This window comes from Neodiprion lecontei, chromosome 7 (assembly GCF_021901455.1).
Source record: "Neodiprion lecontei isolate iyNeoLeco1 chromosome 7, iyNeoLeco1.1, whole genome shotgun sequence".
NCBI classification, from domain to species: Eukaryota; Metazoa; Arthropoda; class Insecta; order Hymenoptera; family Diprionidae; genus Neodiprion; species Neodiprion lecontei.
The window spans coordinates 12,298,978-12,321,813 of NC_060266.1; the positions used below are offsets into that span (position 1 = coordinate 12,298,978).

The following is a 22,836-nucleotide window of genomic DNA, read 5'->3' on the forward strand; positions in this document are numbered from 1 at the left end:
ATTGTTGTCCCCCAGTTGATGTTTTTATATATTAATCTATTTATTATTCAAATGAAGTGAATCGCGTGTGATAGTGTAACGCTTATGAGATAAGTTATCATTAATTTTTTAAGTTGTTTCATTTGCACCTTCGCCTATCAGAAAGTTGTAGAAATAAGATTTCTGTTTGTCAATAGAAAAAATTCAATTAAACCGTCCTGATGATGACCCGAAATTAGGGCCGAAACGTTTGACGCAAACTATGTTGGTATTTTAATGATCTACATGTCCAAGATCCTTCTTACATAATCTTTCGAGGTCAAAACTATTTCTATATAATAATTTGTGTAGTTTCGTGTCAATTCCTTATGTTTCAGGATTATTTGAGTCGTTAAATAGAATTTTCAAGAAATATGATATTAAATTCGTTGGAAAAAACTTATATCATTTGCGGTCAGTTTTAGATTCGGGCAAAGATGCGTTACCTAGAGATGAGCATTCAAATTTGGTGTACAATATTCCATGTCAAAATTGTAACAAGACATACATCGGCCAGACGAGTCGTTTACTTTCCGTTAGATCAAATAAACACAAGAACAACATCAAAGAGTCTGATGGCCATCATACGGCCCTGACTAAACATATTTTACGATTGAATCACCAATTTGATTACGACAATGTAAGAATTCTCCATGAAAAACCTCGATATTATAACAGACTAATTTTAGAAATATGCAATATTGTAAGTCACCCGTATTCTGTTAATCTAAGACATGATGTGGAGAATTTGAGTGACACCTATGTATAATTAATTACCGATATTAGACTCTAGGACGAGTTAACGACTGTGTTCACAATTGGTCTAATTTTAAGTAATGGTTTCTGTTCTGGTTTCTCGTTTCGTTTCCTCCTTACTTCCTCCTTCTTGCTTCGGTGGTCACCGCGTACGCACGCAATCGTTAATCTAAATTTTGCAAATCTAAATATCCTTATTGTTATAGATGGAGAGGTGGGAAGTAAGAAGAAAAAGAAAAGGGAAAAATTCCCGGTTCCTCAAAATATGATTAACGTATCTAGTCCACGGGTAATCCTCTTTTATCAATGTAAATAGGTCAGTATGAACAGAATTAGATCATATTGCAAAAACACGTGTTGATCACGCTTAACTTGTCGGTTTAACCGATTCAAATATCGTTATGCGATATTACATTTTTGGTTTTCTTGCTTGTTCAAGGTATTATTGTCATAAAATTTTGCGTGTGTGAGTTCTGTCCAAGGGCACTCATCGTTCATGTAAATTTAAAATGTCAAGCAATTTAAAGTGAAAAAAGAAAAAGAAGTCTTCACCGAAAAGATACTTTCCGTTTTGGTTTTTTTGGTTTTTTTCGGATGGGTGAAAATTTTGTACTAGGTCAGTATGTCACTTTACATCGTTATGCCATAATTAGGATGGTATTTAACGGGTAAGGAAATTTATTTAATTTTTGTTCTCTTGTACTAGATGCAATTAACAGTCCTGAAGACGACCCATATGCTAACGTCGAAAGGTCGACTTATAATTTTGATATTTTTGAAAAGAAGACCTACATATCAAAGAATTTTTTCGAAATAATCATAATAGTAATAGTTTTTTGTATCTCACCGTCTTTCTATTGACTATCTATTGAATGCTGTACTAATTTTCCACTCGGGGAGAAAAGCTCAGCAGACAAAGTTTTTGAGCGAGCAGACGACAGATTAAGCGAAACAGGAAGTGTAAAACGAATAGGAGGGGTCAGACCTCATACTGGGGCCTTATGGAGGAGCTAATCCGCACATTAGTATCCGTAAAATCAGTCGCGACATTGGTGACGTTAGCCAATCATCCGTGTCGAGAATCTTAAGGAGACATAAATTTCATCCGTACCATATTAATCTTGTGCAAGAATTGCATAGAAATGATAGCAATAATAGAAGAGTTTTTTGTCATTGGCTTTCGGAACAATTGTTATAAGCGCACGATATTTTTTTGGAATCCATCTTGTTTTGGATGAATCACGTTTTAATAACACTGGTGTAGTCAATCATCATAATATACATTGTTGGTCTGAAGAGAATCCTCACGGGATGCGCGACAAGCTGGATTTCAAAATTAATGGGGTGTGAATGTTTGGAGTGGGATCAAAGGGGACTACATTGTAGGACCCTATTTCTTCAATGGTCAACTCACAGGTGCTCGATATCTTGATTTTTTACGAAATATTCTGCCTTAATCATGGGAAGATGTACCCCTGCATATCCGCCTGCGCAAGTGGTTCCAGAATGATGGCGCACCACCGCAATATGCAAGAATCGTTGAAGATCATTTAGATGGTAAGATTGATAGAAAACGAGGCTTTTTAGTCGACCAGATGTAGTTTCATGAAAGTAATTAAAATCAACAGACTGGCTATGAACAATTATTTACTCGACATTATGTTTGAAGCCGTTTTTCCAGAGAGATGGGTTGGGAGAGGCAGCATCACGCCGTGGCCAGCGAGATCTCCAGATCTCACCCCACTGAAATTCTTTCTCTGAGGATGCATTGGAAGCGGGCTCTATAAAACACAACCTTTGGACCTGGAGGATTTAAAGAATCGAATTACCGCAGCATGGCGCTCGATTATTCCGGCAACATTACAAGTCCTGTGACAGTATATGCGAAGCCGACTGGATGTATGTGTAAATAAAGAAGGGGCGCAGTCGAACACAGTTTACTTTAATACAATGTTCCATACCGGGACAATCTCTTAAAACTATACATACAATGCGCATGCGCGAGTGTTATCGGCTGCTTGGACAGGCTGGCCACTCCGAGTTTCAGCTGTCAAACTCTGTTTCTGGCGGCGATGTGTTTCATATGAATTTTTGAGGTTAGAATCTCAAACAGTCGAGGTAGTGACTCGGAAAGTTGATGCTAATGCTCTTTGAAAATTGGCTTTATTCGACTGAAATGAAAAATCTGTTTAAATGTTGGATGCTTGGAAGAAACGCAGCAGGTAGGTGGGAACATTTTATTTGATCACTTTTATTATTTCGTACATTAGAAATAACAATGAATTGTTTTTCTATCAACAGGTGATATGGCCAAAATAATTACATCTCTAATATTTCCTGTTATCTGCCTATTCAATTTATCACACATACGAAGATCATCGTCACTTTCAAGTAACTAAGCAACTTTCTCACTCTCGTGTGATTTCAGGGGGTAATATTGAATTTTATCACTTTTGAAAATGAGACATTAAACCGAGCGTTCAAGAAATTTAAATATCTCACTATCTGTAACAGAATAGTGAATCTTTTTTTTCTCAAACATAGTTCAACAAAATTTACAAATAGTCGATAGTCAATGTATTTTTTCCGATCAATAAATTATTGCTACTACTATTAAAAATTTTCTAATGATTATCAGACTTCATTTCGCAAATTTTCAATGCTGTTCGATTGAATAAATGAAGGGAACCTAATACTCAAATTGTAAATTAAAGTAATATTAGATTTATTAAAATGATTTCTGTATTTCATGTTAGCGCGGTTTGTAACAAAGAAAATCTAATCGGAAGCGTAGAAACCAGGAACTCAATGGTGCACAGAATGATTCCTCGGTAGAATGAATTGGCAGCAACGGTTAAGTAACAAACTTATCGCTCTTGGCTCGATCAAAGTAACATAATGGGATATTCAGCCATTATGATCTGTAGTATATCCCGCTCTTCAATTTCGCCTGAACTGATGTTAAGAAGGTGGCGATGGCCTGATGAAATTCACTCTGACACCTGATGTTTGACGGAACAACCAGGTTCGATGGTTATAATGATTGCACCGCTCGAGAAACCAGGATCCTTGCCACCTAAACGTTTTGATCATCAGGTAAGGCATAATTTTCTTCGTGCTAATCAAAGTTTAAACTTCGAGCGTGCTGAAAAAAAACGAATTTTATCATTGAATACATGTTAAAATATTGTAATAGTCAAAGATCACGTAATTAGAAATTCACCTACATGCTTCCATGCCTGACAAATTTAGTCCCGCTTTGGCAATGAATTATTTCGTACCTGATAATATTAGAAGCTATCATTATCAGACAGGATCTTTTGGTATTTTTGGATACAACTAATTTCCAATAAAATGCACAAACCATAAATCGTTAATGAGACGCATTTTTAATTTTATGTAAATAAAGATTCTGTTCACAATAAACTTTGTTTTTACTTACCTACCTCTGTTTGTCCAGACTCCCACTTGTCACATTGAATTTCAGATTTCTTCTTTCAATAAATAACACCCAATCTCTGTATCATTTGATATTTGCATTATCGTTGAATTCTTTATTGCGTCGGTTGAATATCTTCCGATATCGACCACGGTATTGCTGAACGATACTATACTTCTTAAACAATTCAAGTTACGTAAAAATAAACAACAACATAACCTCAATCCACGGCTTTACGCGCGAGAGATTTACAGCTTCAGTTTCATTTTGTGTACGTTGGCGCTCTGCTCAGCAGACGAAAACATCGCCGCAGCTGGCCGCAGGGCGATTTCACCGACCAATGAAATTGAATTATTTGGCGCTTGTGCATTGTATGTATAGTTTTAAGAGATTGTCCCGGTATATTATCGCTAATACAACTTTTGTTGTCATATCGTGACTTTATTTCTCATCACCACTGAATACCTATATGTAGACTTGGCACCTTACTCAGATATCAATACAACTAGGCTCTACCAATTCTCGAAGTTTCAATTGACTCACTCCAGATTGGCTGAGAGGTACGGCCTAATTCATCAGCCAAGCTCCTCCCATTCTCGTCATTTCTAATTAACGCAATCTGTATATGATGAGATAGCGATAATCACGTGTGCTTGGTATAGAAAGCCACTTTGTTTGAAACACTTTTTTTTATAGAATTTCATTATTGCTATGACTTCATGTTATAGAAGAATCAGTCATATCAGAAAGGGTTGTTTAAATGAAAACAACAAATTATATCTATCATCGTATGTAGCAGAATTCACTATAGATGTGCCGTCTGAGTAGATTATATATAATTACCATTCTAGCACAATGTTACAAGTGGTGCGAATAAAGACATTCTGAATTATAATACTCCTGCTATCGTGTCATTTCCTCATTGAACTAGAAATGGATGGGTTCTGAATCACTCCGGAAAGTGATACGAATACGAATTTTCGTAGGGATAGCAGAATTATTATATTGGTGACTATTATATTATATTGTGATGATTTTGTAGCTTCGTTTTGAATCCGTCGCTAGATTCCAGCGGTAGTTCACCCTCTTAAAATCATTCTACCGATAAAAAAAAATACATATCTCTTGTTCTATCGTACTTGACATTGCTGCTAAGTTTTATCAAAATCGAAAGCGGATACTTCGCGGATGTTCCTTGAAGATGCAGAACCGTATCTGTCACTGATTGTATATCTATATATACCAAATATTTTATTTTACATATTTAGTCATGATAATTGAAAGTCGTGGGAACAATACAAGTCGTATATTAGGGCTGTCCATGCGTCGATCACATAGGGCTAAACGAAAGCTCTAAACATCTTTAAACGTATATCCATTGTCAGGAGTCGAATTTCATCGCGAGAGAGGAGCGATATGTCATAACATTTCTGCCGTGTCAGCTGCGAGCAAGCTTCTTATCACGGTAAGAGATAGTGTAGTAGATCACGCACGTCACTTTTTTTCAAATGAACTTGGCGCGATCGGTGACCGCTGATCTTGATAAATCAATAATATGAATCAACAATAAAGATTTGGATTGACACCAGCTCAAGTTGCCGCGTGAGCAAAAATGCAAGTCCTAAAACACAGCGGTTGTCCTCGATTGTAGAAAATTATTTGAATAAGATATATCGGTAATGAAATGAAATCTATTGATTATAGGTTTCTACCCACGATAAGCCGAGTGATACGTTCTAAAAAAATCAATTTCCCATTCGCTGAATATAAATGAATAAAATCAATCGATCAATAAAATGAATCCACTAGTAGTTAGATAGGAGAGGTTCTGGCTCAAATTGACTTACCGACCTCAGCGGTAGTTGCAGGACGCGCCTCGCTTGTAGTCGGTTTGTTACCGACCCAAGCTAACCTAACCCAACCAATGTAAACAATAAGATGGCTGACTAACCTGCAAGATGACGGACTGACCTGCAAAATGGCTGACTGACTTGCAAGATGGCTGAGTAGTCCGCAAGATGGCGGACGAGATGACGGAGCATGTAGTCGGCGTGTTACCGACCTAAGCTAACTTGACCCAACCCAACCTAACCTAACCCAACCAATGTAAACAACAAGATGGAGGAATCGTGATGGCTGACATGATATCTGAACAGATTGCTAACCTGACCTAACCCAGCCCACCCTAATGCATGTAAACAATAACGTGGCAGACAGGATTGCAAAGCAGGATGACGATGCAGGGTGACGGGGCGGTATTGCAAAACGGCTGACGGAAAATACTGTTTCAGAAATAATATTTTCGTCATACTTCGAATACATTCTTTTGTACCAATTGTCTGGATGACGACATCGCAATTAGATAGGCTGGGAATGTTGATGGTGATGATGACCCGTAAACTTTCACGCGCAAGATTTGATTATAGGGGAGCGTGTGGTTGGTATAGAAATCGCGATAATAACTATGAAAATGTCGGATCTGGAGGTTGGGGAGGAGTACAACGTGACGGGGGTGAAACCCGTCAATACTGTGTACGGTTCGAGTATTCTGCTCGCGCTAAATGAGCGATTAGAAATATTTCTATCTCCTCGAATCGTAAGTCTCATGGAACATGATGTCGTGCAATTCCATGAAATGCAGAAGACGATAATCCAGGGCATTCTATGAATAAAATATAATGGGGGCGAACGAAACAGATTTGAATTTTTGTGTGACAGATGAGCATAGTCACCAAAAGTATAAAAAAAGATATCCCAAGAACAGTATGCTCGCTCGAGAAAATGTTAGCTGTTAGTCAGTGTCGCTCATGACTTGAAAATTTGTTTCCCCCACACTTTCCATTGAAATTCCCGAAGCATTGGAAATAAAAGCGAACGTTGCACAAACCGAATCGTCAGTCTTGCATCAATATTCATACAAGAAAAATCAACACTGTTCGACTTGCAATATGGAGATGATCATGGACATTCAAAGTTTCGTTGGCCCCGACGATAAATTTATACACAAGGAACTTTGCATCATAAACATAAGCGCATCGGGTTTGAGTCGCACCCTGTTCAAACTACCGTACGCTTGGACTGATCTACCGGTTGAATACAAAGCTACTAACGCTTTCCTAACACATAATTTTCATGGAATGCGGGAATCGAACCTTATGCTGAGGTGTAAAAAGTTGTAACAAAGGCTGTTAAATATGAATGCTATGTATATGTCAAATGTGAGGAGAAGAAACAGTGGCTGACGAAGATCGTTTACAATGCAATACAAGTACTAAACATGGAAGATTTACACATTTCACCACCGTCACTGGAAAAACTGAGACATATGGAAGAGGCGGGTTGGTGCGATGATTATCATGGAAACGTTTCAACGGGATACTACTGTACATTCGAAAATGTTCAGCGGCTGAAGAAGTGGTATGTAAAGGAGTGCACGGGGTCTCTCGCGAAATCGTTCTGTCTCTTCAACGTATTGAGCGGTTTGAAGGAAATGAGGACTCATAATATCGCAAATTTGCCAAAGGAATTCATCCTTACGTACGCATCGAACTCAATCGACGCAGTGTGAGATAAGTTAGCAGAGAATATGCAAATGGACGCCAACATCGCCAGCCACCGCGCATGCTCCGTACGTTATGAGTCAACTGATTTCGGTAGTCATGCGTTCAATAGTTTCACTCCCATGGTTGAAGTCTGTCTACAATGCAGACTATACAAAAAAAAAATGTAAATATTATGCGTAGAAAAAAAAAAATATGAATAGAATTTATTGTAGTTATATATATATATATTTCGAATTACAATTACACACAGTTTTAAGTAATATAAGCTATGAAATGTAATACATTGATATAATTTGTGGAAATAAATCTAAAATAAATATGTAATAAGTTTTTCCGCATCCAGTTTTTAGGTTAGAATAAAAACTCAATTGCGTTTGTCTGTAAAAATAAGAGTTTTATTTACACTATGTACAAAATTCACTAATAACCTCAGTTCTTACCTGTAAAAATAAGAGAAACAACATTTAAAGCTTTTAATTCCAGTATTTTATTTCTCTATAAAGGTTTTGTAATGACCGTTATCTTATTCTTTCAACGTTGTTGAATATTTTCTTTTTCAATTTTACTCTCTCAAAAATTGCTCGTCATCTCCCCAAGCCCGTGCTCTACCGCGCCATCGATCGGTGGCCTTCGTCGGTAACGCGGCAGATTCAAACTTTGAGAGAAGCAACGACACAAGTACACGAGTGTCGTGATTTTCTTTACAAATATATATATATATATATATATATATATATATATATATATATATATATATATATATATATATATATATATATATATATAATAAATGTTATATATATATATAAATGTTAAAAGAAATAAAAATACTTATTACTCACTGTTTATTGATGGTATAATTAGCATTATTTCACAGCTTTGTCATACGGTACACCATAACCCTGAAGTTCAATTCTCAAAAAGTTTTAGAAAATCTTAGAAAGTTTTCAAAAGTTTGCAAAAGTTTTAGAAAGTTTCACAAAGTCTTCAAAAGTTTTAGACAGGAATATCCCATTAATAGGCAGAAGTTTTCTATTGAATGAATAACAGCACACGCTAATGACATCGGGATTTCCAAACTAATATCGCCAGTTAGATTTTCGGAAAGTACCATTGCAACAGTAAATAGCCCCTCTAAACATTTTCAATGCCGATGAATAAGAATTCTCGACCTCGTATGTAATCTATTATAGAATCTTGGTGATCGGTCAATTAAGAAAACGTATTTTTAGTTAACGTTTCGACCCGGATATGGGCCCTCCTCAGAACGATTTATTTTTTAACTGTCAAGAATAACAAAAAAGATTTTTTATAAAATAAATAATAGTACTAGAAGTAATAAGACTTAAATATTGTAGATGTAATACTCTTAGAGCTATTATATATTGTTGATTAGTAAGAACCTTATGATTAATTAAAATAAGGATGTCTTTAAGTGTTATTTACCTTTTGAATTAATTAAGTGGACTAAGATGTAGTCGAATTCACAATTACAATTGGTGGAGACAGTGTTCTTTTGAGTGACGGTAGACAATGTCAATCTTCAAGTTATTTTATATGTGGAAGTTAATGGTTGGAAGTCATTAATTAAAAAGATTAAAGAACTATGTTTCTTCACAGTCAGTATGTCATTGTGTTAAAAGGTTATTAAAGAAGGTCTTTTGAGCAATCAAATTAATTCACAGGAGTCAAAGAAGTGGAGGTAGGCTCTTTATAATTAAGTTCCACATGTCTAACGAAATATTGTTGGTTGAACCAATTGAGTCAACAGGTGAATAACGACTGATGGGAGAAAACAATGTAATCCAGAGTAAAGGTGAACCTATTATAAACAATTATACAGAAAAACAGTAAATATTTTCTAAGAAAAGTTATGTCGAAAGGACTGTATAATGGGGACAAAAAAATTTTTTGTATGTAGTTAACGTTAAACAATATTTGTTGTGTGGGCGGAGATTAGAGGTTTGTAAATATTACTTAAATTTTCAACATCTTGTCTAAGATTAACAGAATTGGTGTGACCTACAATGTTGCACATTTCTAATAACAGTCTTCTATAATAATTGTGTTCTTCACAAAGGATGTTTGTGTTGTCGTAATTAAAAGTGTGTTGTTTATCGATACTATGTTTCGTTAGAGCTGTGTGACGTTCTTCAATCTCATTCACGTTGCGTTGGTGTTCCCTAATTCTGGTGTTGAGATGTCGACCAGTTTGACCTATGTAGACTTGATTGCAATCATTGCATGGTATTTTATACACGACATTAGATCGTTTGCCCATGGGGATCTTGTCTTTTCCGGTATCAAAAACTAGTTGTAAATCTTTTGAATTTTTTCCAACAAACTTGACATTATATTTGGCGAATGAGCGGTTAAGTGACTCAAAGAGACCAGATACATATGGGATGGGGATATATGTAGTAGCGGGTCTATTGTTATCTTCAGCGGGAGCAGAGACAATATTATTGTCAGGTATGTTGTTGATGTAGGTGCGTCTCTTATTAATTTGTTGTTGTAATAGGCCATGAGGGTAATCATTCCATCTAAGTATATTGTATATGAGCGACAGGTTTTTTTCCTGGAACTCTGTACTAGCTAGTTTGATAGCTCGGTCAACTAGGTTGATGATGGTGCCTATTTTGAAGGACAAAGGATGGTGAGAATTAAAATTCAGGTATCTTTGTTACCAGGTTTTTTTGTGAAACCAATCTGTCTTGATATTATTATTGTTGTGTATCAACAATACGTCTAAGAAACTGATGGCGTTATTTTCTTCTGTTTTGATAGTAAATTGTAATCTTGGATGGTACCGGTTAAAAATATTAAGGGTGTGATCTATTTTTTCGTTTGGAACGGCAGTAAGAATATCATCCACGTATCGAAAATAGAACGGTAAATCAAAACCAAGATCATTAATGCAAGACGTTTCCAAGTCTTCCATGACAAGGTCTGACAGGATTGGGGAGAGAGGAGATCCCATAGGCAAACCAAACTGTTGTGCATAAGTATCATTATTAAATTTAAATATTGCGGGGTCAAAACATATTTTTAAGGCTTTATCAAGTTCAATAAGGGGAATTGGGATCTTATTTTCCAGAGAAGCCCACTGGTTGTTTACTGCACGCAATGCGAGATCTGTAGGAACGTTGGTAAAGAGTGAAATTACATCTAGCGATATTGACGTATAATTGTCCGGCATAATCAATGTTTTAATTGTATCAACTAAGAAAAAGCTATCTTTAACTCTCGAGATGGGAGGTGTGATATTGGTGGTGAGCCATGAATTGATTGTCTTGGCTAAGGTATAGGTCGGGCTATTGACAAATGGGACGATTATTCTTAAAGGGACATCCTCTTTGTGAATTTTTGGAAGCCCATATGCGCGTGGAGGGACACTGTTGTACGTAGAAATGCTTCTATGTAGGTTTTTGGTTATTAATTTGGAGGTAAACCAATTAAAAGTGAGCTTATTCACCCTAGTTTGTAGGGAGTTACACAAATCATATCTAGCAATTCTATAAGTACTGGTGTCAGAAAGCTGCTGTCTCATTTTTTTGTTATACGAGTCTCTATACATAGCAACCGACGTATTGCCTTTGTCAGCTTTTAAAAACATAATTTCAGGGTTATTTTTTTCAAAAATGAATGAATATTGACATTGTCTACCGTCACTCAAAAGAACACTGTCTCCACCAATTGTAATTGTGAATTCGACTACATCTTAGTCCACTTAATTAATTCAAAAGGTAAATAACACTTAAAGACATCCTTATTTTAATTAATCATAAGGTTCTTACTAATCAACAATATATAATAGCTCTAAGAGTATTACATCTACAATATTTAAGTCTTATTACTTCTAGTACTATTATTTATTTTATAAAAAATCTTTTTTGTTATTCTTGACAGTTAAAAAATAAATCGTTCTGAGGAGGGCCCATATCCGGGTCGAAACGTTAACTAAAAATACGTTTTCTTAATTGACCGATCACCAAGATTCTATAATAGATTTTCAATACCGCTAATTAGATTTTTCAACGAAACTTTATGCGAATACAGTGAAACCTCGTTTATACGATTCGCACTTGTACGTTTTTCTCGTTTATACGTAACATTCATTTGGCCCCGGCGGTTTCCGCATATAAACCATGTAGAAAGATTTCATTTCTACGTTTCTCGTTTATACGTTTTTCACACTTATACGAATACTTATTCGGTTCCCGAACGGTATTTTCTATTCACTTATACGTCATTATGACAGCTGATTTTCTGATGGATACTCGCGTTACTGTATTTCATTATCCTACCGCTAGATGGCTGAGCCTAATGTTTCGCTTCGCAACCGCTAGATGCCGCGGCTTACAATTTATGCGTATTCGCGTATAAGTTGTCTCGAACAAGTTCTGGCGTGTTCTGGTGTGTAGTGTCACCCAATATCGTGGTACGTCATGGCAAATCCAGCAGGGGGGAGGAAAAGAAAAGCAATATCGCTGCAGAAGAAGCTGGAAATTTTAGAGGAAGTACATGATAACCCACAAGAACCGAAGATCAGTGTTGCAAAGCGGCTCGGTCTTCCATATTCAACACTGATGACAATTATCGCCAATTCGGCAGACATTAGGTCAAGTACGTCTAAGGCAGGACCTTTAGGCGAGAAAAGAACACGAACTCAAGAGGGCCGATTTTCAGACTTGGACAAAGCATTGCTCACATGGTTCCAACAAAAACGGGCCGCGAACATACCCGTTAGTGGTCCAATGCTGCAAGAGCAAGCTTTAATTTTTGCAAAAAAATTAAATGTAACTGCTGACTTCAAAGCATCGGCTGGCTGGGTGTTCAAATTTAAAAAACGTTGCGGCATAACCGGCAGAAGTGTTTGCGGGGAAGCTAACAGTGTCGACGAGGCTACTGTAGAGCAGTGGAAGAACATCGATTTGCCTCGAATCATAAAGAACTACGATCTCCGAGATATTTACAACACCGATGATGAGACAGGTCTGTTTTTCAATCTCCTACCATCTAAAACATTGGCTGAAAAAGGAGACCCCTGTCACGGAGGGAAACAGAGTAAACAGAGACTGACGGTGCTTCTAACAGCGAATGCAGATGGCTCCGATAAACTTCGTCCCTTGGTCATCGGGAAATCACAGAAGCCGCGTTGTTTTAAAGGCGTAAAAAGCTTTCCTACAGAGTACGCAGCAAACAAAAAAGCATGGATGACTGGAGCATTATTTGAGTCGCAGTTAGATAAGCTGAATAACAGAATGCGTCGTGAGAAGAGGAAAGTCTTGTTGTTGCTTGACAACTGTGCCGCTCACCCCCCGGCACTCCGTTTTAGCAACATTGAACTGGCTTTTTTTCCGGCCAACTGTACAAGCCATCTGCAGCCCCTGGATTTAGGAATCATCGCTGCTTTGAAGGCCAAATACCACAAGATGCTGGTACAGCGGGCAGTCGCGGCACTCGACGCGGGAGAAACGATGCCGAACTTGCATGTTCTGCAGGTGAGTTCGTGATGTTTGGAAATTTTCAACATAAGCACATAGGCCTATAAAATCGGTATTATGCATTCAAATAACAATGTTTCCGACACGTGATGTTTAGGCAGTGTTTAAATCTTGGAATTTGTTTCTTGTCTATAGGCAATGCAACTGACCGGTATTGCATGGAACCAAGTACAGTCTGACACCATTGCCAAGTGCTTTCAAAATGCAGGAGTCGTAAAGGCGAATGATCTCGATGCCTCTTCTAACGAAGAGAATGAGCTTGAGGGTTTCGAAGAGCCCGGAGATTGGGCACAAGTGTGTGCTGGGCTTCAGTTCGAGGATTTCGTTCATTACGATGAAGACTTGAGTACACGCGTGGTACAGGATGACGATGACATTGTAACTGAAATTCTTGCACAAGACTCAGACGGGGATTCGGACGAAATAGACGAAACTGTCAAAGAAGTCCCGGTGAAATTTTGTGAAGCTTTGTCGGCACTGGAAATTACAAAGCGATATATAATGTCCAAGGTTATCGATGGTAAAGGCATGCAACTCGTCAGTGACTACGAACGTTTCATGTACGAGTGCTCGTTGGCAGAAAAGAAACAAGCCACCATTGACAGCTTCTTCAAACCTAAATAACTGAATCAGCTTTCCTTATCTGACTTTTGTTCCTATTTTACTGTGATTGTTTTTATTCCGTACTTAAGACTAAATAATATATATGATACATAGTACAAATGTAAGAAATGTGCAATATGTACAATACAAATACATATTACTGATTAATTGCGGCGAGTTTCGTTCATTTAATAATGTGTGTGGGTGTATGATTCTAACCTCGAAATGTACCTTGATTTTCTTCGGAACATACAAAATTGGGTTATATGTATATTCCAAAATTCGAAATTTCACTTGTACGATATTCTCACTTATACGTAACTTTTAGCGTACCCCTTGAAATACGTATAAGTGGGGTTTCACTGTATACCATTTATAGACCAAACTCTTCTATTCAATGAATAACAGCACACGCTAATGACATCAGGATTTCAAAGCAATACCGTTAATTAGATTTTCCACAAGTGCCGTTGAAACAGTGAACAGCCCCTCCAAATATTTTCATCACGTGTTGGCATCCGTATGTAAGACAGCGCACTCGATAGAAGCCCAGTATTCGCCTACAAAGGTTTCCAATTGCAACATTAAAGTCATGGCAGGTGAAACCTGCAAGGATCTCGTCGACGCCATACGGGGCGCTTATGATTTGGTGCATACCATGACACAAGGGCAAGAGCGCCACAGAACCACAGATCATTGGATCACCATTAGAATTGCAAATACGCAATATTTATGCGATATCTCCATGAGGCGGAGGACAACCATGAGCGAGAAACACCGTATCCAACATGCAATCACACTCCTGCGATCTTGGGTGGAGAGATTCCGGAGGTTTCTCAATACCGGAGGCGGCGCCAGCACTTCAGCGGGCGATAATCGCGCACAATGGGACGGTGCGGACAGCGCTTTTGCCAGCAGAATTCGGACGGGTGTTATCACAAACTTACAACACCTCGATTTGCACGATTTTTTCGCTGATGCCAAGCACCTGACAATTGTGCGTTTGGAGGCAGCCGTGCAAATGGATGGTAGCATCAAGGTGAATAGCATATTATCGTGTGAATTCGAAACCGTTAAGAATGGTGTAAGAATGGTAGAAATAAAACACTTCATCACCAGAAACGTGATCATTTTACCAACTACCAATCTCAAACAATGGTTTGATGATAACATTACCGACCGTCTCATGGTAAAGGTGGAGGAATTCCAACATCGTGATTACGGACGGGCCACAATTGAAATTATCAACCTTGCCGTCAACATTAACAAATATGATCCGCTGCGTGTAGGTACATCGACATTCACAGCATTGCCAAAGGATATTTAGCAAAGGCACGCAGTGGTAAATATAGTAAACACAGACGGGCATTGTTTTTTGTGGTCAATCAACGCAGCGCTGTACATAGGACCGGAACTACAAAACAAATGCCGACCAGCTAGCTATCCTCACTATAGCACACGACTACGATATGACGGGATGAGTTTCCCCACACCTCTCTCTGATATCCCCAGGTTTAAGATGCAAGATAATTCAACAATTAAAAATTTAGGGGGTTGAATCGAATGTGATAATGCCCCTACATTTGAGCAACAATTTTCATTCGGATAGACTAACAATTCATTTGCTTGCTATAAAACACAAAATCAACGTGGACAATAACAACGAACTCAACTCACATACAATATTCCATTATGCTTGGATTCGAAATCTTTCGCGTTTACTTAGCAGCAAACTATCGCGACACAAGACGGCAAAATTTTTATGTAAACGATGTTTATGCCATTTTTAACTAGAATCATCATATCAAAATCAGATACCAGATTTTCGGAGCGCAAATAATTGTAGAGTAGATTTGCCTGACAACGAACGTAAGATTATGAAATTCGAGAATTATTGGTATAAAGAGTCTGTCCCATTCACCGTCTATGCCGATCTTAAGTGCATCCTCGAACCTCTAGTTAATGAGGCGCAAAAGCACGCCCCGCACAGTGCCACGTACTATGTTCACTGTGCCTTTGACGATTCTTTGTCTTGATTCCACCCGAACCGTGGTCCTGATTGCATTTCATGGTTCATCAATGAATGACAATCTCTAGCCATAACCGTCAAAGGTTATTTGACGAGCTAAATTTCAAAAGGGTATCGTTTGATCAATTTTCGATTTTTTTTTTTTAAGAATCTGGTAGAAAATCTTGAACTCTATTGATATTTTTCATCAAATAATATGAATTCAATTTTTTTTCAGCAGAAAGAAAATAAATGAATTTATGCTTGGGATCAAAACGATATCTTTTTGGAAAAGTTAATAAATAATTCAGTATTTATCATTATAAGTACATCATATAGACATTGTTTATATATTTTTTATTATTATTATGTTTTTTATGTTTCTATATTGATTCAAAATTAATAATTGTCATCAATATTAATGTTAATATTAATCTCTTTATCATTAATATTTGATAATACACTTTATTTTATCACCTTGGATCAAAAGCTTGCTTTTTTTTATGGCTTTGCATCAAACGGGCATCTTTTTATAAATTCGGATCAAAAGGGCACTTTTTCTAATTTTGAATATTAATTACACTAAAAGTTAAAAAAAATTTTCAGTAAAAATAAACTTACGGCTTCTATCACCACAAGCACTATGCATGTGAATCAAAAAAAATTATTAAAAAAAATAATTGCTTGAAGTAGACAGTTTTTCACATGTATTGAAATAAACTAAAAAATGAAAAGATACCCATTTGAAATTCAGCTCCTCATTTGACCAAAGTTGTGCCGATGGAGCCATTGAGTACGGACCAGGAACAACAGTTCAGAGCGGCGGAGGTTTGTTATATCTGCGAAAGACCGATTGCACCTACTGATGTAAAGCACCGCGATCATTGCCATTTTACGGGTAAATATCGCGGTGCAGCACATCAGGGCTGCAATCTAAATTACACAAAGTCACACATTATACCGGTTGTATTCCACAATATGTCGGGTTATGATGCGCATTTTTCAATACGGGATTTCGCAACGTCTATTGAGGGATCGATTAGTCTTCTTCCGATCAACAAGGAGAAGTATATAGCATTTAGAAAGGAGGTCAAAGGTACGAAAGTGAAATTGCGCTTCATCGATTTGTTTAGGTTCATGGCTAGCAGCATCGATAAACTTTCGTCATATTTGGTTGACGCTGATAAACAAGTGACGCGTGAATTTTACGATAATGCAGAGGGATTCGAGCTTGTAACATGCAAAGATGTATTTCCATGTGAATATATCGATAATTGGGCGAAACGGAATGAGCAGCAATTACCGGATACAGATAAATTTCACTCAAATTTGAACGATTCGGAAGTTTCCGACGAAGATTATGCGCACGCGAAAAATGTGTGCCAAAAATTCGGGTTAACTACGCCTGGCGAGTATTCAGATTTATATCTGAAAACTAATGTGCTGCTTTTAGCAGATATGTTTGAAAACTTCCGCCGTTATTGATTCTCAACTTACAATCTCGATCCTCTGCATTATTACACCACTCCGGGGCTTGCTTTCGATGCGATGCTCAAATACACGAAAGTTAAGCTCGAACTGCTGACAGACATGGATCAAGTATTGTTCGTCGAGAAAGGCATCAGAGGTGGTGTGGCACAATGTTCCAACCGTTACGCTAAAGCTAACAACCCCTACATGGTTGAAGATTCCAATCCAAGCATAGAAACCACTTATGTGATGTATTTTGATGTAAATAACTTGTATGGTGCAGCTATGAGTCAATATCTACCATCTGGGGAATTTGAATGGGTGAATGATCTGCAATTAGATTTGTTAACCATCCAGGATGACTCTCCGGTTGGATATATATTGAAAGTTAATCTGGAACATCCAGTCGAACTCCACCATACGCATCGAGATCTCCCACCTGGTCCTCAACACTTCGTTCCCCCAAACAGCATGCAATCCAAATTAATACCAACCGTTCTATGGCGTAAAAAATATGTTACGCATTATCGGAACTCGAAACAATGTCTTAACGTTGGCATGAAATTGCTTCAAGATCACTGAATTTCAAAATTTAATCAATCACCGTGGTTGCAAAGTATATAGATTTAAACACGAATATGCGAAAGAAATCACGCAGTAAATTCGAGAAAAAATTTTTTGAATGATTGAACAACGCGGTATTCGGGAAAACGATGGAAAATGTGCGGAAGCACAAAGATTTCAAGATAGTTACGGAATGGGAGGGTCGATAGGGTGCGAAATCGAGGATTTCATAACCCAACTTTTATAGCTGCACCATATTCGATGCGGATATGGTTATAATTGAACTGACTCAATTCAACGTTAAATTCAACAAACCGATACATGCAGGTTTTTCAATTCTGGATTTGTCCAAGACTTGGATATACGAATTTCATTACAACTACGTATTGACAACTTTTGGGGACAGAGCTAAGCTCATGTAAACGGACACGGACAGTCTCATCCACCATTTCGCTGTGCCAAATATTTATGATATCGTCAAACGAGATATTTCGAAGATCGACACCTTTGATTACTACGCAAACAACTGCTATGGTATCCCATTGGCAAACAAAAAAGTGTTGGGTTTTATGAAGGACGTAAACAATGGCAAGATCATGACCGAGTTTGTGAGATTGTGTGTCAGACTCTACGCCTTTTGAATTTGGAATACAGGTGGTGATAATGGTGATGAGAATGAATCCAAAGGCGTTATAAAGAAAGCGAAAGGTATCAAAGGCTCGACACTTCGAAAGATCAAATTTAACGATCATAAGCGGTGTCTTTTTGATCAGACGGATCTGCAAATGCAGCAATGTCTGGTCCGTAGCAAAAAGCATGAGGTGAGCACTATCAAACAAGAAAAGTGGGCATTGAGGAGTAACGACGATGAACGGATAATATTGCGAAATAAATTGATACACTGCCTTGGGGATATCGAGGATGATGAAATGTAAATATTGTAAAAATCGTTTTCCTTTGTGAATATTGTAAATTTCATTTGAAACAAATACTGTAAAAATTATACATTCTATGTCAGGCAAATACTGCTAATTTTTGTTTACAACCATAGGCTATCTGCATTGGAAGTCTCATTTCAATTCATAATGTAATAAGTTTCGCATAAATGATTCATGAATAGGAATTTGTCTTCGGTATTGTAAATAATAATTATTTACGCATCGGTTTTTTTTTTTTTTTATTCTTCATTAAAGTGATTAAAATAATTTTCATCATCATCATCATCATCATCATCATCATCACGATCACTACTTTCGATATCTAACATTATTGCAACAACCCCATCTTCCCATCGCCTGAAGATCATTTCTATGGATATCTTATGATTATAGTAATTCACATATTATTGACTGTTCGGCCTCTCTCGGGCCAACCGTACATTCCCAATGAGGTCCAAAAGTTCCTCCCGTGATAACACCGACACCCCTTCCAAAAAACCTATGATTCTTTCCCCTTCCTCCTCTTTCTCCTCCTACACAGCAAATTGGTTGAAGTTAGTTTTGGCCATTTCTTTTTTCTTTTTCGATAGCATGAGAATTCTGTGAATCATTTGTATTATCACGGTTGGGTGAGGTGAACTCCGATTAATTTGAAAACACTCACAAATAGAAAGATGCCTTCTCAAGTCTGCTAACTATTCTGTTGCGATGGTTTCTTGTTGTCAATTTCTGATTCGCAAGCTTCACATTATATATTTATGCTTTCGAGAACACTTTTGAATGATGCCGAGCTAAGCTAATCATTTCTGAATAATGTACAAGTTTTTCAAACGCAAACCGATTTTATATGGAACATCGGTAACTGGTAACGCCCTCAAGACAATCATACCCGAGCAGTTGTAATATGTGAAATCAACCAAAGTAGTATAGCAAGGCCGGTTGTGGATACAAACACCTTCTTTACTGACTAAGCCACCTATCCGTGCATCCTAGACGCAAACCCTTGAAGGTTACCCCCAGTCTCGTGAGTCAAAACGTGCTCTGCCGACCGCTCGTCGGTAAGAAAATCTCCCAAATGACCATGATCGTTGGTAAAAATCCTCCAAATGACCATGATTGTCGTTAAAAATCTGCCAAATGACCATGATCGTCGGTAATAAATGCCTGAAATTACCGTGGTATTACCCCTTGTGGTATAAATTGTGTTCTTCGTCGGAAAAAAATCATGCCATCGAGCGGAATCGATAACTGTATTACCGAGAGCACTCCGAGAATCCTAAGGCGTTTGAGTGGACCCCGTGGTTCCTCGAACGTACGACCGAAAATCCTGGCATGTGTCAGGTTTTGAGAGCTTCCAGAAGGTTCTCCAAAGATGGAGAGGTTTCGAAGGTGGAGGTACGACGTTGTGAAGCTGATGCAACGGCCCTGAACGAATGTAGGCTGACAAACAATGCGTCCGACCTGTTTCGACTCGATGTTGAGCGGCATGTGGTCAAAAGATTTCAATGCGACGATGAATTCTGAAAAACCTGCTCTGGCCTTGAACGAATTTCAGGTCAACAAACAATTCTCGGAATCGTCCGACGAAAACAATACTCGGAATCGTCCGACGAGTTTCTACTTGACGGTGAGAGGCCTACCGACAACTGATTGCGGTGCGACGTTGAGTTCGTGAGCCGTGTGAAAAAGCCGCCTCGACCCTGAAAAATTCTCGGAATCGTAGGCCGATGAACAATGCGTCCGACGAGTTTCGACTTGACGGCGAGCCGTCTGCGGATGACGAATTGAGGTGCGACGTCGAATTCTGGAAGGTTCTGCAATAAACTCTTGACTAGCAGAACAGAGGTTGTGAATTAACGGTTGATAGTGATAATGAAGAATATTTTATTGACGAAAACAACTTGAGATTACAATGTGACATGAAATTCATAATGCTGATATATGAGTGTAATTACATGTTTCTTACTCAACGGTATCGTGCCCATGCTTTAGGCAATGGGAATGAATAATTGTTCGAGGAGATAACGATTGTCTTTTGTGTTTAAGTGAAATATTTCGTAGCAACAATACGTTTTAGGCTGCACAGTTGAGACGTAATATAGCATGATGCGTACAGTTTGAATTCGAATCTGACATTTTATTCAATTTCTGCAACGACTGGCAACCCAAATCCATCAAATCAACGACTTCAACTTTTTCACCCAGAATTTTCTGCAGCCAACTTTTCTTCTCCAAACCTTTCACGTAAACTGTTGGAGCATTACCCAGCGACATCCATTCGATGGTGGAGTCAAGCTTCTCGAAAGGTGAATCACCACCTTTCCAGGATATTCCATGATAATTCCGCAACAGCCACAAATTTTCGCTTTTGAATGGAGCGAGTTAATAATTCCAATCGTACGGAGGTTCGAAGAAAAAGATTGAGGGGTTGGGATCTTTGGCGAGTGACACAACTGCCAACTCTTTTGGTCTAAAACCGGAAACCGGTCTACTGAGTCCTCGTACGTCAACTATGAACTACTGTGAAGAATACTGAATCGATTGTCACAACGTTCAAGGTTTCCATACCAATTTCCGCACCCCACCACTCAGCGGGTTATATTCAATTATACGATCATGTATAATTGAGCAGTAGGCATATGTACCGGTAGGAAAGTTATTCTTAACCTCAAATTCGATGCGAATATCTACCGGTCCGGATTTAAGAGCCTCGTATTGTTTCAAACACTCGATGAAAACCAAAGTTTCGTAATGTAGAAATTTGCTCTTCGTCAACAGAGGCTCGGGTTCTTTGCCGTAATAGGTGGCTTGAAAGTTTACGTACATCTCGTACGGTAATGCTGAGCGATTGTGACTTAAGTCCAAGTTCAGGTTAGCGTATGGATAAGACTCGGAATTCCAGAAAAGCTTGACGTCGGTAATGTGACAGTGATCAAGATTACTGACATTTTTGCCGGCTTTGTTTTTTCGATCCGTTTGAAAACCGAGCACGACAAATCGCGGTTTGTCCAAATGGGTGGACGTTTTCACAGTCCAAACGTGTTTCGTGGTTGCCGATAGCAAAGAATATTCGTACAACTCCCAACCGCGGAAGCTCATGAAGACAGGTGTATTTGTCTCAATGAAATTCAACAGTGCCATTCTTCGTTGATACCAGAGCTTCACGTAGGGTACTAACCATTCCACCTAATCGATCACGATCCTGAAGTATTCGTCTTGATTTTAAACGATGGCAGTTAAATCACTTTTTGATATTGTAAGAATCAGCTCGTGTTTCGCGTTAATGCTGATCTTGCGATAGTCTTCAGCGAAGCCCAATATCATGCTCAGGGGAATAACTACGTCAAGGTTGCCATCGGCATCAGGTAATTTTTTCATTTCCTGAACTCGAGCCATCTAGCATTTTCCATAAGCCAACTTTGACCAGGGATGAGCGAAGCGAAACCTTTTAGCAGGCTGGTCAGACCGATGTTTTTACATTTATCAATCTCTACAGCGTTTAGTTCGTACCGTACATCTTCGAACAAATGACACATGGCGTTATTGACTAAAGTTGTGATCTCTGCTGCAGTGCCGTCCGATTTGAGCAATTTTCCAGAGATATGCAGCAAACTCTTGCTCCGTAATACGCATGAATCCTGATGCTGAACGGTGATTCGAATCTCATCGCTGTTGTTGAAAGTTGACGATGCGTACGGTTTGTGTGCGTGTATTTCTTGGTCGGCGATCAATTCGTCAAAGACGACAGGTATTTGAATGTTCGAGATTTCCTCCTCCATGGTACGTAGCATACAACGAAACAGCAGAATCGCAGTTTTATTTGTCGGAAATTCCTTTTCCAAAAGGTGTCAGCTTTAGACCCGGAGCTATCAGGAACTCCACGTTTCGACGTGTTAGCGGTTCGAGAATCGATCGATGACTGACTTGATCGGGACATGCCGACTGACTAATATAACTCTTTTTGGACAAT

The 22,836-nt window shown here is 38.2% G+C and overlaps 2 protein-coding genes across 3 annotated transcripts in view; both read left to right on the top strand.

Moving 5' to 3' along the window:
• LOC107217405 (regulating synaptic membrane exocytosis protein 1) overlaps nt 1–22,836 on the top strand; it is a 1,749,170-nt gene that overhangs the window by 195,652 nt on the left and 1,530,682 nt on the right. The gene's annotated exons all lie outside the window — the stretch shown is intronic.
• On the top strand, nt 12,225–13,907 carry LOC124295547 (tigger transposable element-derived protein 6-like). Its single transcript, XM_046745962.1, has 2 exons — nt 12,225–13,280; nt 13,419–13,907. The coding sequence occupies exons 1-2, from the start codon at nt 12,225–12,227 to the stop codon at nt 13,905–13,907; spliced, it is 1,545 nt and encodes a 514-aa protein (XP_046601918.1).

Coding starts and splice junctions, on each gene's coding strand:
- LOC124295547 (XM_046745962.1), top strand. CDS start 12,225: ATGGCAAATCCAGCAGGGGGGAGGAAAAGAAAAGCAATATCGCTGCAG. Junction 13,281..13,418: donor CGAACTTGCATGTTCTGCAG/GTGAGTTCGTGA, acceptor TCTTGTCTATAG/GCAATGCAACTGACCGGTAT.